The following is a 15825-nucleotide window of genomic DNA, read 5'->3' as shown; positions in this document are numbered from 1 at the left end:
GTACAGAGTGGTGAAGCTGGGGTGGTGACTTCCATTTAGGAGTACAGTGTGGTGAAGCTGGGGTGGTGACTTCCATTTAGGAGTACAGTGCCGGGAAGCTGGGGTGGTGACTTCCATTTAGGAGCACAGTGTGGTGAAGCTGGGGTGGTGACTTCCATTTAGGAGCACAGTGTGGTGAAGCTGGGGTGGTGACGTCCATTTTGGAGTACAGTGCAGGGAAGCTGGGGTGGTGACTTCCATTTAGGAGCACAGTGCAGGGAAGCTGGGGTGGTGATGTCCCTTTAGGAGTACAGTGTGGTGAAGCTGGGGTGGTGACGTCCATTTAGGAGCACAGTGCAGGGAAGCTGGGGTGGTGACGTCCATTTAGGAGTACATGCCGGGAAGCTGGGGTGGTGACGTCCATTTTGGAGTACAGTGCGCTTTCTGGGAGCACACATTGTTTATTAGGTTGCCCTCAGCCCCGCACTCTGCTCCCAGTCCCAGTATGTTGAAGCTGAGGCCACCTGAAAGAAACCAGACTCCCAGAGCCAGTACTCATTAAGGAGCAGGGGCAGCCATTGTTCGTATTACTCAGGTAGTTATCCAGCCTGCTCTCATATTTGGCCTCATTGTTCTGGCTTGTACCCTCCCTAGCTTTTGTATGCCGTTGTTTTTTTGGAGCACGTACAGTTGGTTGGGGTAAGTTACACATAGTTTTAGAGATATACAGGAGGTAGAATTGATGTGTCCTAGTGATGAGAATTGATAGTGGTTAAGAGAGAAATCTAGGGTGACTCAGATTTGAGTTTGGGCAGTGCATGGATGATAATGTGATTGGTTGAGATGGGAAACTTGAGAAGAAACTCATTTAGGATAGAGTAGATGAAGGAGGACAGTCTGGTTTTGTACATGCTGAGGTCTAAGGGTGTCACTGGGCCGCATGGGTAAAAAAGCTGAGGAGCAGGCAGCTCCAGGCTGCAGATGTTGATGTTGGAGTCGGTAGCATTCACGTGTTAATTGTTGATGGAAACTCAACGCTGATGACTAAAAATAAAACATACCGTCCTTGGTATTTTAGAGATGAATGTATGAATACATGATTTTCTTGAAATCTCTAGGTAAAGTTCAGGTTAGAGCCCTATGAAATCATTTTCTTCATGAACCTGGTGAAATTAAAAATGGTAGACATAGCAGTGCCCTACATCTGAATCACAGTTGTGTCCTGTCCTGACTTACCATAGTTTCCTTCCTGAATTCTTGAGGATGGTTACACCTGCCTCGTGCACCTCATTCACTCGTGTAGACCTAGCCATTGTAGAGGTCAGCTTTCTTCGACTCGCTAAGTGACCTCTTGCATGTCCTTTTCAGCTTCCAGTGTATTGTCGCCTCCTCTCCTATTCTCTCTTCCTTGAGGATTTGTGTTTTTAAAAATGTTTCTTTACTGTAGTTAAAGAGGGGCATGGAGGTGGAGTAATATTAGATACATGTGTTCAGTTTTCTGTCTTTATCCTGAAATATGGGTTGGTTTTATGATAGTCATGAATTATTCATTTTTAAATCAATACCAGGGGATAATTTTACCACTGTTATGAATAAAAATATTTATGTAGCTTGCATTCATTGATGCTTTGGTCATATGCTTCTACAGTTAAAAAAAAAAACAAACAGATTATCCTCTATGTTGTGGAAATGCCAATAAAAAGAAAAAAAAAGAAAATAAAGAAAAAAACCCAGATTATTCTTTTTCTCCTCTTCTCACTGCTGCACTTGTCTAGTCTTAAAAACAAGAGGAAAAACCCCAGAAAAACTGGACATCCCCGATTTAGATCTTGTTATAAATAATAGTTTGAGACACTTTTGATTACATTTGTCTCCTAAAGGAATAATTATACCGTCAGTGCTGGTGGATAGAGCTGAAATGGGAGGTTGAGGGCGATGAAGGGCTTGTGATTGTGGTACTCGGAACCCATGAGGTTATGGCCCTGAATAGCGCCGATTTTGATTCAGGAACCAAGAGAACATCATTATATTGTAAATGTTCCCTTAAATGGAAATACATAGATTTGCATTCTTCAAAGATGGTGAATTGTTTTTGGCAGCAAGTAATAGAAGTGTAAAAAGTAATAGTTTAAAAAAGTCAAGGCTTTATTTTTCTTAAATAAAATAAATTTGCAGCAGAGTCCAGTGCTGATATGGCAGCTCTCTGATGTTGTTAAGGGGTCTCTACTCTAGTGTCTTTAATACATGGCTTTCATTCTAAGGATGCCTTATAATCACAAGTTGATTACTGCAGCTCCAGCTATCACCTCTATGTTCCAGGAAGGAAGAGGGTGTTAAGGGCAGGAGGCAAGCCTACTACTTGAGTCTACCTCAGCTTTGTAAGGTGCTTTCCTGGCAACCATACTCCTGCTTTTATGTCTTACTGGCCAGAACTTACTCACTTAGTCATCCCTGTCCACAGGGAAGTCTGGGAAATGCTGTTTTCTGGGCCTGTTGACATTTCCCATAATAGATCAGTGGTCTGTCAGTAACGAACTTGCAGTGTCGGTAAATGTATCTCACAATGCCTGCCATAATGGTGTCACTCGCAGGCATGAAGACAGTGGCAAAGCAAAGATTCAGCTGCTTTCACAACTCTGGCTGGATTTTACCTATCTGGAGGGTGTCATCCACGTTAGGGAGCCGCTGGCTGGGAGGAAGCTGTGGCAAGATGTGCTGCATCTGCTGCTTGGCATTGCCATCTTGCTGCTGTAAGTCTCCGTCTGTGGATAAAATACATTAGGAAGTTATATTAGTTAGGAGTTTGTGTGACCTGGCCCCACAGCCATAACTCAGAGTTTAACACTAAATGTAGAGATTATTTCCCCCCTTCATTATAGTAGAATTGTGAGTATGAGATAGGAAGATATCCATGGGACTTTTTATAGTCTTATCACATTAACATGGTACTGTTGACATTTAGTATATTTTCATTTAATCTTTTTACCCATTTTAAAAATGATTTTACATTCAATATTGTACTCCTCATTTTCGTACAGTTTCCATAGCCCTCATTTTCACAGCTATGTGATTATCTAGTAGGCATTTCCTGCTTAGCGGTTCCACTATTTTTAGACATTTTCATGGTTTTATAAGAAATAATCTTTGTGCATACAGTTTTCCTATATTTTGAGTATCTTTTTATTGAAAAAGAACCAGCAGTGTTTGATTATGGAGTTCGGCAGTGTTAACTGTATTAGTCTGTGCGTAGTGTGCCGTTTTAGACCGCCGTCAGCACTGTACAGGAGGCTTGCTTGCTTTGTACTCTTGTCAGCGTTAATATCAGTTTTTATTATTTAATGGATTAAAATTTACCTTATGCTTTAAATTTGCATTTTTGATAGCTTTGACCTTGTACATTTTTCCGAATATTAGTTGTATGTCCTCTTTTGTGAGTTGTCCATTCATGCCCTGTGCTCTTTTACATATCATTGTTTTATTGCTTTTCTTGTTGCTGTGATTTCTGTGAACTTTGTTTTTACTTAAAATTTTTTTATTCTAAAATACACATAACAGAATTTGCCATTGGAACTATTTTTTAATGTACAGCCTGGTGGCATTAACATTGCCACTGTCTGTCTCCAGAAGCCGTTTCATCTTTTCAAACTCAAACTCTGTCTCCATTGAACACAAATTCTGTTACTCCTTTATCTGCCCCTGCAGTGCCCGTTTTACTTCCTGTCTCTCTAAATTTGATGACTCTAGGGCCCACATATAAATGGAATCATACAGTATTTGTCCTTTTGTGACTAGCTTATTTCACTTAGCTGGAGTCTTCAAGGTTCATCCATGTTGAAGTGTGTGTCAACGTTTCCTTCCTTTTTAAGTCTGAATAATATTCCATTGTGTGTAGATACCACATGCTGCTTATTCTCTGGAAGCTTTCATATAATCAAGAGAGAAAGCTGCTTTTGTTGTTATATTTGCAGCAGGTTACTTTTCTCAGTTAATGTTTTGCCTTTCTCTTTTGGTTATTTCATTTGGACATCCGTAACTTTAAATTTATATGTAGTAAAACCCATTTTCCTTTGATATTTATATTTAATCTTCATCCATCTGGGGTTTATTTGGATCATCATTTCACCCTGAACTTAGACACAGAGAGAATGCAGGGAGCCAGGGTTAATGTCATTCTTGTTGGTGATGTCTTCCTGCAGGTCTCTTTTTGCTTCAGGTTAAATAGGCAGCTCTTTGCTAGGAGGAAAGAAACGTTCCCCAGCTGTTCTCATAACTCTTCATCCCTTCTTAACCTTCCTCTCCTGATGCTTCACCACCTCTACTCAGTTTCAGTGCCTTGTTTATTTCACTTATAATTATGCTTGGGTTCCTATTTAAGATGAGAAACAACTTTATAGGGATTTCTTTAGTTAATAAGTTATTTCTTCTGGAATGAGATACAATATTGGCAATTATGGCCATTTATTGAGTACTTTTTTTTTTGGTGAGATGGAGTCCTGCTCTGTCGCCAGGCTGGAGTGCAGTGGTGCGATCCTGATTCACTGCCACCTCTGCCTTCTGGGTTCAAGCGATTCTTCTGCCTCAGCCTCCCCAGTAGCTGGGACTACAGGTGTGTGCCACCACGCCCGGTTAATTTTTTGTATTTTTAGTAGAGGCGGGGTTTTACCATGTTGGCCAGGATGTTCTCGATCTGACCTCATGATCCCCCTGCCTCGGCCTCCCAAATTGCTAAGATTACAGGCGTGAGTCACTGTGCCCGACCTATTGAGTACTTCTGTGTGCCTGGTCCCATTCTAAGTGTTTACAAGTATTAACTCATTTTTTAATGCCACCAGCAACCCTCTTAGATAGGTAATATTATTAGGCCCATTTTTCAGATTGATAGGAGGTACTGTAAGAGAGAGATTGTACAAACTACTGTTGGAAGCTGCAGCTCTTACTCATGTACTTTAAATGAAGGAGATCTAAAGTAATAATCACTCATAGTTATACTATTGACTGTGTTCTGGGGACTTCCCTGCTATTAGCAAATTTAATCTCCTCAGCCCCTGAGTAGGCACACTGAAGTCAGTAACATGCTGTGGAGTGCTTTTTAGGTCCCGTATTTGCAGGCTGTATTTGAGTGTGACTTCGTTATTCTCTCTTCCACGTTTTGAGATGGCTTCCTCTCTCCTGTCCAGGAATTGATGGATACTAATTTACAGTGACTAAAACTTACTTGGGGCAGCGTGTTTGAACTTTGCACCAGCTTCTGTGCTAGAGTTTAAAGTGCCAGGCTGGTTGGTAGGTAGATTTGCTTGCTTGTTGTTTGAAGAAGTGATACACAGACAGTTTAGAGCTGAAAAGGTGCTGGAATATTTCTTGGAAGCGTGCCCCCTTGCCTCTTTCCTGCTTGGAGGAAGCCGCCCTTACCAGTTCTTAGCCAGGGGTGATTGTGTGTAGGCATATGGACTAGCACACACTTATTTTACACAAATGGTAACACAATATATATACTGTTATATACCTTGGATTTTTAATTAAATGTGTGTATGTTTTTTTGGTTTAAATTGGAAAAGAATACCTGATACTATTTGTACCCTATTAGCCATTTTTAAGTGTATAGTTTAATAATGTTAACTGTTGTGTAAGAGATTCTAGAACTTTTCCATCTTGCAAAACTGAAACTCTGCACTCATTGAACAACTCCACATTATTTCCCTTCTCCCCACACCTTGTTTTTTTTTTTTTTTTTTGAGACAGAGTGTAGCTCTTGTTGCCTAGGCTGGAATGCAGTGATGCAGTGGCACCATCTTGGCTCACTGCAACCTCCGCCTCCCGGGTTTTAAGTGTTTCTCCTGCTCAGCCTCATGAGTTGCTGGAATTACAGGCACACGCCACCATCCTCAGCTCATTTGTGTATTTTTAGTAGAGAGGAGGTTTCCCCATGTTGGCCAGGCTGGTCTCGAATTCCTCCTCCCGCCTCAGCCTCCCACCAAAGTCCTGGTGTTACAGGAGTGAGCCAATGTGCCTGGACTGTTTTTTTTTTTTTGAGAGGGAATCTCTATGTTGTCCAGGCTGGAGTACAGTGGCTATTCACAGGTGCAGTCATATAGCCTTGAACTCCTGGGCTGGAGTGATCCTCCTGCCTCAGCCTCCTGAGTAGCTGGGACTACAGGCACGTACCCGGCTACCACACCTTGTTGTTTAAAAATAGTTTTAGGCCTGTCATGGTGGCTCATGCCTGTAATCCAAGCACTTTGGGAGGTTGAGGTGAGTGGATCACTTGAGGTGAGGTCTGGAGTTCAAGACCAGCCTGGCCAACATAGTACAACCCTGTCTCTACTGAAAATACAAAATGTAACCGAGCGTGGTAGTACCTGACTGTAATCCCAGCTACTCCAGAGGCAGAGGCAGGAGAATGCTTGAATTCTGGGAGATGGAGTCTCCCAGAGAGCTGATATTGTGCCATTGCACTCGAGCCTTGGGTGACAGAGTGAGAATCTGCCTCAAAAAAAAAAAAAAAGTTTTTATTAAAAATCGTTGTTGCAGAAGGATGTTTAAGAATGTATACGGAATGGAGACACCTTTCTCTTTTTTATTTAACATTCATCATTGAGATCATTTCTTCATAGACTTCTTTTTTAAAATCCTTGCAAAGTGTTACTTTTCTAGACGTGGCATAATTTATTAGTCCCTTAGTGATGGGTACTTAGGTTGTTACTGATCTCCTGATACCGACAGTATTGACTTTTTACCCTTCTGAGCTTTTTGTTTTAGTTGGGCCTCATCCTCAGAATGTAATTTGATTTTGTTTTTAACTGAGAGACTTTTAGTAGCTGAATTTCTCGTTTATTAATTTTAGTAATAGCAGCTCACTTCCATTGAACACATCTGTGTGCCCAGTACTGCTCTAAGCACACTATTTAGACTGCCTTTAATCTTTCCAGCTCTGTGAGCTAGGTACTAATTACCACCGCTTTATGAGGAGCCTCAGGGAGAGAGAGAGAGGAAATAACTTCCTGAGCCTAGTAAAGTGGAAGGCTGGGATTTGACCCCAGTCAGTTTGACTTCAGGTCTCTTAACCAGACTGGTATGGCATGCTACTGTGTGACAGATATGTTTAGTCTTAATTTAACTATTTTTAAAAAATGTTATGCTTCATATTAATGTGTTTTATTTATGTATTAGTATTTTTTAACTGAAGACTTGTTTTTGTCTTTGCTTTGTATTAGGTGTGTGTTCTTAGTAATAATTAAAAGGTCTTATTTTTGCATATTTTAGTATCATTTGATACATTTACCCTGTATTTGTTTAGGGGTAACTACCTCCTTCCTGCTGTAATCAGCGACCAGGTTGGTATTTCCACATATTCTTGCCTCCCCTTTCTTCTCTCCACCACCTGCTTTTGATTAATTATGTTACTAAACTTATTCCAATGTTAACATTTTAACTTTATGTTTACTAATGCCTCTGATACTTTGTCAGTTTTAAATAATACCTTTTGATTCCACTGTTAAGAGGCAAGTGTTTTTATACTCCCTCCTTTCCTTGGACACTGCTCAAATTGATGTTAGTTTTTTCTGTTAAAATTTATAACATTTACATTCTGTTCCGTAATTCCCAGAAAAGAAAAGTCTTTTATTTTTTTGAGACAGAGTCTCCCTCTGTCGCCCAGGCTGGAGTGCAGTGGTGCTATTATCAGCTCGTTGCAACCTCTGCCTCCTGGGTTCAAGCAATTCTCCTGCCTCAGCCTCCTGAGTAGCTGAGACTACAGGTGTGCACACCATGCCCAGCTAATTTTTATATTTTTAGTAGAGATGGGGTTTCACCATGTTGACCAGGCAGGTCTCCAACTCCTGACCTCAAGTAATCTGCCTGCCTTAGCCTCCCAAAGTGCTGGGGTTACAGGCGTGAGCCACTGTACCTGGCCAAAGAAAAATCTTTAGTTCTACATCTTAAATGGCTTCATTGCTCACTATAAGTCTTTTGCTGGACTTTTTGGATTCTTCTTGATTTAATAAAGTTTATATTCTAATAGTTCATGAACCCATAAATTCTGACTCCTGGGAATGAAATTTTCTGAGTTCTTGTATGTTTAAGGATCTATATTTTGATACTCCTTAGTATTTTATTTTATATTGTTTTTTTAATTGACACATAATAATTGTGCATATTTATGGGGTACAGACTGATGTTTTGATACATATAATGTGTGGGTATCAGATCAGAGTAATTAGCATATCCATCATCTCAAACATTAGATATTTTGATTTTGTAGCATATTTGATTGACACTGTGGCCAGATGTAGAATTCTTGGATTGTACCTTCTTCCCTTGAGGACTCTCTAAGTGTGACCCATGTGTCCTAGTGTCCTAGTGTTAAATGTAGCTGTGTTGAAGGCTGAGGCTGACTGTACTTTTCCTGTCTCAGCGGTATATTTGTCTACTTGGCTGCTGTAATTTTCTTCTTTTTTTTTTTTTTTTGAGATGGAGTTTCGCTGTTGTTACCCAGGCTGGAGTGCAATGGCATGATCTTGGCTCACTGCAACCTCTGCCTCCTGGGTTCAGGCAATTCTCCTGCCTCAGCCTCCCGAGTAGCCAGGACTACAGGCACGCACCACCATGCCCAGCTAATGTTTTGTATTTTTAGTAGAGACAGGGTTTCACCATGTTGACCAGGATGGTCTTGATCTCTTGACCTCGTGATCCACCCGCCTCGGCCTCCCAAAGTGCTGGGATTACAGGCATGAGCCACTGCGCCTGGCCTGTAATTTTCTTATACCACAGGTTGGGTGACTTAAACAGTAGCCCAAGATGGAGATGCCATTGGGTTTGGCTCCTGGCGCAGCCCTCTTCCTGGTCACCTTTCCTGCTGTGTTCTCACATGCCTTTCCCCTGTGTGAGCATAGAGAGGGGAGAGAATGGGAGAGAGAGACTGCTTTCTGGTGTCTCTTCCTCTTTTTTTTTTTTTTGAGACGGAGTTTCACTCATGTTACCCAGGCTGGAGTGCAATGGCGTGATCTCGGCTCACCGCAACCTCTGCCTCCTGGGTTCAGGCAATTCTCCTGCCTCAGCCTCCTGAGTAGCTGGGATTACAGGCACGCACCACCATGCCCAGCTAATTTTTTGTATTTTTAGTAGAGACGGGGTTTCACCGTGTTGACCAGGATGGTCTCGAGCTCTTGACCTCGTGATCCACCCGCCTCGGCCTCCCAAAGTGCTGGGATTACAGGCTTGAGCCACCGCGCCCGGCCTTCTTCCTCTTCTTATAAGACCATCCTCCAATCCTATCAAATTAGGGCTCCACCCTTATGACCTCAGGTAACCATGATTACCTCTTGAAAGGCCCTATTTCCATTTGTAGTACATTGGGAGTTAGGGCTTAATATATGAATTAGAGGTGAGGGGTGCATAGTTCATTCATAATAAAGGATAATGTAGATGTTCTACCTCAAGGTCTAGAGACCTTCTATTTTTTCAGTTTTAAATATGAGGTATAGACCCATGTTTGTTAATGTGGAAAAATGTTCATAATATATTGTTGAATGACAAAAATCAGGTTTATTCTTTTTCTATTTCTGTTATCCTGTCATTTCCTCCTGTTTGATGATGGTTATTTTAAAATAAGATACTTTGATTCTTGGAAATGTCTTTGGAAATTCTTGGGAATTTTTATCTGTTTTTTTTTAATATTTTCCCAGATATTCTCTCCCCTCCTCCCCACCTCCCCTCTTCCCCTCCTCTCATCTTCCCCTCCCTTTCTGGTCTTGTTGTGTCACCCAAGTTGGAGTGTAGTGGTACAGTCTTGGCTCACTGTAGCCTTCACCTCTGAGGCTCAAGTGGTCTCACCTCAGCCTCTCCAGTAGCTGGGATCACAGGCATTTGGCTGACTTTTAAATATTTTCATGGAGGTGGTGTCTTTTTATATTGCCGAGGCTAGTCTCAAACTCCCGGGCTCAAGTCATCCTCCCTCCTCAGCCTTCTAAAATGCTAGGATTATAGGCATGAGGTACCACGCCTGGCCCTAGGCATGTGTTTTTTGTCTGCCATTTGTTTCTCCTATTTTCTCTGTCCCTTTTCTTTGAGTATTTTTATATGACTGTTGACTGGCTTCTTTGTGCCCCTTACTTGTCTTTGAATGAGCAGAGTTCTTCCTGGACTAATGGCGTGTGGGTAGGCTGGGGAGGTCCTGGGGGAAGCTGTGCTCTGCCCTGGCCTCTTCCTTTGCCGCTGGACTGACGGGTGCTTGCCCTGACCTTGCCTGCTCTGCCACCCTGTGGCTTCTCACCCCGGGCCTGTCCCGAGCCAGGGCTTGCTGCTCCTCTGGCCCTCCTGTGCTGAGACCCGAAGTCACCAGTTCGCCTTTGGTGTCCTCACTTGTCTTGGTTGTGTTTTCACAACCCTTGGCAACTTGCTTCTGGGATATTCAGTTTCAGGGTTTTTAGGTGTTATGTTATCAAAGATAGAGTTTCTTTTTCTGTAACTTGTTCTTATTTTGGGTGGGTAATAAGAACAGAAGCCTTCAGAGAGATATTTACTCTGCTGCTTCAAAGCTTTTAAGGCTCACAGCCAGATTTCTTTAATCACTTCGGGCATCCTCTAGCTGTAAAATTAGGGAACTGTATAATGTCCTTGCTAACATACTTTCAGGTTAACCTGTTTATGGTTCTGATGTATTTCCATGAAATTTGGGTAAACACTAAATATAGTGAATGTTTTCTTACAGACAGAACCTCCACTCAATACACCAGAAAACAGAGAGTATCTTGCAGAAATTATGTTTGAATCATTTAATGTACCAGGACTCTACATTGCAGTTCAGGTAAAAAGTTATTTTTGTGATTCTCAAAGCTCCTGAGCTGTCTAGTAGTGGAAGAAATGGTAACTCCCAAGGTTCTTTGCTGAAAGACTGTGCTGTGGGCTCTTCCTTTTTTCACTCCCTCTCCCCCGCTCCCCGCCCCAGCCCCCCACGCCATCCAGGACCATAGAGAACATGTCCCATGACTTTTCTTTTTATATTTATGTCATTGGTATAGACGTCATCTGGCTCTTTTTACATGCATTAAAGTCGAATGCATTTTTATCTGAGTGACAAGATATGGGTGCTGTTTCTTTTGACATCTTTGACTGACTTTGATCAGAAAAACAAATACCTTTAGAGGTTTCCCCTATCTGATTTTGGATTTGGGGCTCTTATTTGTCCTGGTGTACTATCTTGCTTCTGAGGGACCTTGTGTTTTCATGAGCTTGCAGAACTTGTTCTGAAGCTGCGGGTTTTTGGTGTGATGTTTTTTGGTTGCATTTGGTCATTATTTGCCTGCCACCTTATGTAAGGGGATTGACCTAAATTTATTATGGATTAAATAAAATGGGTGTTGCCCAAATGTTTTCTGCATAATACTAGTCACTTCTAAGGAGGAGGTGGAGGAAGAGTTCCATAGAGAAATGAATTTGGGTGGTGCTGCATCCTGTAGCTTTCTTGTGCTCATTCACAGTGCCTGTCAGCACAGTCCAGGCTCTTGAGGTTTCCTGTGTTGAAATCTATGTATTCTAGCACTTCCAAATGCATTTAACTCCAAATCTTCCCCTGCCCAAGTTATTTATATTCCATGGGATAGGAGACATAAGACTGGTGGTTCCCAAAGTGGTCTGTGCATCAAGTTTACCTGGAGAATGTTTTTTAAAAGTACAGATTTCGAGCTTCATCTTTGGCCAGGGTTTTCCACCCTGAGTGCTTTGGGCTGGGTAGTCCTTTGTTGTGGGCGGTACACTGTGCATTGCAGGGTGTTTAGCAGCATCCCTGGCCTCTGCCCACTAGAAGACAGCAGCCCCACCTTGAGCCTCCCTGCTCGGACAAAGAAAATGGTACCAGACATTGCCAGATGTCCCTTTCGGGGCAAAATTTTATTTGGTTGAAAAATTGCCCTGTACCGTCCAGATTAGAATTTCTGGGTGTGAGGCCTAGTAATCTGTATTTTAAACAACTCTACAAGTGACCTCATTGCCAATCTGTGGCCCACACTGGAAACCAGTGAATTAGAAATTAAAATCTTGTGATTGTATAATGAAATATTTTTCTCACTGGCTTTTCTTTGTAAAGCTTTAGGCTTCTTTTTTTCTTTCTCTCTTTCCTTCTTTTTTTTTTTTTTTGAGACAAGATCTCATTGTGTTGTCCAGGGTGGAGTGCAGTGGTGCAAATATGGTTCACTGCAGCCTCGACCTTCTGGGCTCAAGGGATCCTCCCACCTCAGCCTCCCAAGTAGCTGGGGGTACAGATGCAGGCTGCCATGTCTGGCAAATTTTTGTATTTTTTGTAGAGATGGAGTTTTGCCATGTTGCCTAGGCTGGTCTTGAACTTTTGGGCTCAAGTGATCTGCCTGCATTGGCCTCCTAAAGTATTGGGATTACAGGCATGAGCCACCACACTTGGCCAGGTTTCTTTATTGAAAACTTGACTCCTACAGTTTTAAGTACTCAAAATTTTCATGTTAGTTGTCCAAGTTGGAATTGGAATTTGAGGGACAGGGGTTAGAGGAGGGATAGGAAATGGAAAGAGTTACTCAGACATATTAAGAGAGAGTTTGTTGACTGGATCTGGTAGGAGCAGGCAGATGCTTTAGAAAGAGTTCCCGTGTGCGAGTAAGTGGTTTCCATGTCTTTTCTCCAGGCAGTGCTGGCCTTGGCGGCATCTTGGACATCTCGACAAGTGGGTGAACGTACGTTAACGGGGATAGTCATTGACAGCGGAGATGGAGTCACCCATGTTATCCCAGTGGTAAGCAGGATAGTTAATATGTAACTCTCTATAGGCTTAACACCTGATTTGAGGTAAGGATGGAAATAATTAAAAAAAAAAAAAAAAAAAAAACCTTCTATAATGAAAATACATTTTAGATGATAGTTTTACTTAGAAAAGGTAATAAAAGTTTTAAAAACCCAACTGTGTGGGAAAGAATGAAAAAAATGGCCAATATTTCTGGCTTGAGCAATTTTAAATTCACGGTGGCATATTTCTACTGTCACAATGTCAGAGAATGTCCAGGATGTCTCTGGATCTTCAGAGCCTCTGCTTGATCCCTGTGGGTATAACATCAACAAGAACGTTTTCCTGGCTTATGATTCTGCCATGTTGGGAGATAGACGCCATTTTGGATGTCCCGTTTGGTGCAGTGCGTGGCCATTTGAAGTAGCACATCTGTGTCTGCGAAGAGATGGGAATGGCTTTAACCAGCTCAGGCTTGGAAAAATTGCTTCTTGTTTTAAACATTTATTTAAAAACCAAGCAGGGGAGGGTGTACATTTTGGCTTGCAGAAGGCTCTGCAATACCAGTTTTTGGTTTTAATTTTCAAAATATTAGAGAAGTGATTACTAATTTGGGTTTCAAGAGATCTCTGAATTTTTCTTTTGGTCCAATGGACTATTTAAAGGAATTATTTAAAATTCATTTGTTTGGAAAATGTATCAGAACTATCTGAAGATGGTGTTCAGAGAAAAGTCAGACTCATCCTGTCTTCCTCCTGTGAGGTCTCCTCCTCAGGAACCACCATTGCTAATTACTTCTGTATGTTACAGATATGTTTCTGCATATGCTTATGGGTATGTGTATGTGTATATATACACACAGCTCTTTTAAATACAAATTAGGATTTTAAAAAAACCATTTACTTTAGTTGGAAAAATAGTCACCATTTCATTTTGAGAAGGTGATGGGATGCTGTACTAATATACTCATGCTTTAATTCCTGAAAAGTTAGGAATCATTTCAGTGGACAGGCTTAATGATCATTGTGTCTATGGTCAGGGAGAAAAAAGCCAACCTCCCGTCCCCATAGCTTGTGCTTCTGCCCGTGTGCCTTTCCCGTGGGAGGAGAGGTGTATACCCTGCCCTGTGAAGTGTGCGCTTGACTTGAGCCCCCTTGAAGCCAGTCTCAGCACTTCTTTCCATGGGACTCGGGAAGAGTCAGTGCCTGGGTGTGGAGCACTCACCACGAACTCAGGCCGCCGGCTTCCTCAGAGAGCAGGGCTCTGAGATCCAAGATGAGGCTCCTGTGGGCCCCTGGCCTGTGCCCCCTTTGGTTCTTTGCCTATTTCTTATGTCTGACTTAGGAAAAAAAATATATTTCACAGTGTGTCCAGGTCTACCAAGAAGGTTGTTTGAAAAGATTTTTAATTGTATCTTAGTTCAGTTTTTCCCTCTGTTATAAATATTACATTTGTCATTAAAAATTTGGACAAAATAGAAAAATTTGAAGAAATAAAATTACCCCTAAGCCCATCCAGAAACCCATATTATACTTTTAGTTCTATAGTCTTTAAGCTCTTTTTGTAAGACAGGTGTGTGCACATGCATAGACACACATTTTAAACACAATTGGAATGCCTCATGTCTCATTTGGGATTCTAACAGAATACAATCCTAAAGTTATATTTTGCATATTAATTTAACCCTAATTTTTTTCTCTCGTGGTTAAATATTCCGTGAAAATATGTTAAGGAGGTACATAATTTATTTTTCTGTTGTTGGACATGTATCTTGTTTTAGTATTTTTACTACTGTCATGAGCTGATATTTCACAGTATTTTAGAAAATACTACATGTAATGCATAGAATATTGTAACTATGAATAGTTTATGTGTTAGAAAGCTAATGTTATGGGTTTGATTTTTAATTGTACATATCTTTTATCTCCATCTTAAAATGCTTTGCGAATACTTGGACTCTGCAGAAAGGCTGTCTTTTTTTGCTTCTAGAAGTTAGGTACATCAGAAAAAAGCATAGGAGGAATTCAGTAAGTTGTCCTTGCAACTTAACTGGTGACTATATGCCATTATTAGAATGAATACATCTGTAAAATGAAGTCAGCATTTCACTTCTGTGTGCCTTCTGTCTCAGTTGGGGATTATGGCACAGAAGCTGTGATGGGCTATAAGGTAAAACCTGGGTGTCTCTTTACTCGATGATCCAGTGGTAGGCATTGTCCACTCTTGATGGTCAGCATCCTGCTCATCCCCTGTACTACAAGCTAGATGTGTGTCCAAGCCTGTGGCTCCTGTAGCAGGTCTGTGCCCACAGGAGGGCTGATGGGGGAGCTTTGGGCCTATTGTTGCTGTGGGCCTGCGGACACTTGACACCGGCCCTGCCATTGATTGGCCCAGGTGGTGGTCACCCTCCTTTCCTGGCCCCTCACATACATGCCTTCACTGGCTAAGGGAGGCAGTGGAGTGAGAGGCTCTGAACCCCCAAAACCAGTGCTATGTGCTAGACACACAATTTTACCTGAACTGTATTACTGGCCCCTGCAGGGTATTGTTTGCTTCATATTGTGGACAAATGTGTTGAGGCTGAAGCGTGTGAAACTTGCAGAAGTGCAGCCAGGATTTGAATCCAGGTTGTTAGAATCTAAGCCCTGTGTGTTAACCAAATTGCTGACTTTTAAACATAAGTAGATTTATAGTTGGCTTAACAATTTATAGAAATAAAACTTCCTTTTTGTTAGGGAAAAATCCTATTGGGTTTACTGTTCTCACAGACAGTGTTACTTTTTGGAAGTGAAATATCCTATGTGGAGGCCGGGCGCGGTGGCTCACGCCTGTAATCCCAGCACTTTGGGAGGCCGAGGCGGGTGGATCACGAGGTCAAGAGATCGAGACCATCCTGGTCAACATGGTGAAACCCCGTCTCTACTAAAAATACAAAAAATTAGCTGGGCATGGTGGCGCGTGCCTGTAATCCCAGCTACTCAGGAGGCTGAGGCAGGAGAATTGCCTGAACCCAGGAGGCGGAGGTTGTGGTGAGCCGAGATTGCACCATTGCACTCAAGCCTGGGTAACAAGAGCGAAACTCCGTCTCCAAAAAAAAAAAAAAA

At 41.9% G+C, this 15825-nt stretch overlaps 1 protein-coding gene across 3 annotated transcripts in view; it reads left to right on the top strand.

Annotated features, from left to right (window-relative positions):
• Nucleotides 1-15825, top strand: part of ACTR3B (actin related protein 3B) — a 104141-nt gene that overhangs the window by 50547 nt on the left and 37769 nt on the right. For all 3 annotated transcript variants that reach the window (XM_032244932.1, XM_032244931.1, XM_032244930.1), the window contains 2 exons: nucleotides 10685-10780; nucleotides 12626-12733. In XM_032244932.1, coding sequence (XP_032100823.1) covers nucleotides 10685-10780; nucleotides 12626-12733 — 204 coding nt within the window. The remainder of the gene's footprint in view (nucleotides 1-10684; nucleotides 10781-12625; nucleotides 12734-15825) is intronic.

Source organism: Sapajus apella, unplaced genomic scaffold (assembly GCF_009761245.1).
Source record: "Sapajus apella isolate SASKATOON/1434 unplaced genomic scaffold, GSC_monkey_1.0 scaffold56, whole genome shotgun sequence".
NCBI lineage: Eukaryota > Metazoa > Chordata > Mammalia > Primates > Cebidae > Sapajus > Sapajus apella.
The sequence above is the reverse complement of the archived record's forward strand: the minus strand, read 5'-3'. Positions and strand labels throughout refer to the sequence as shown.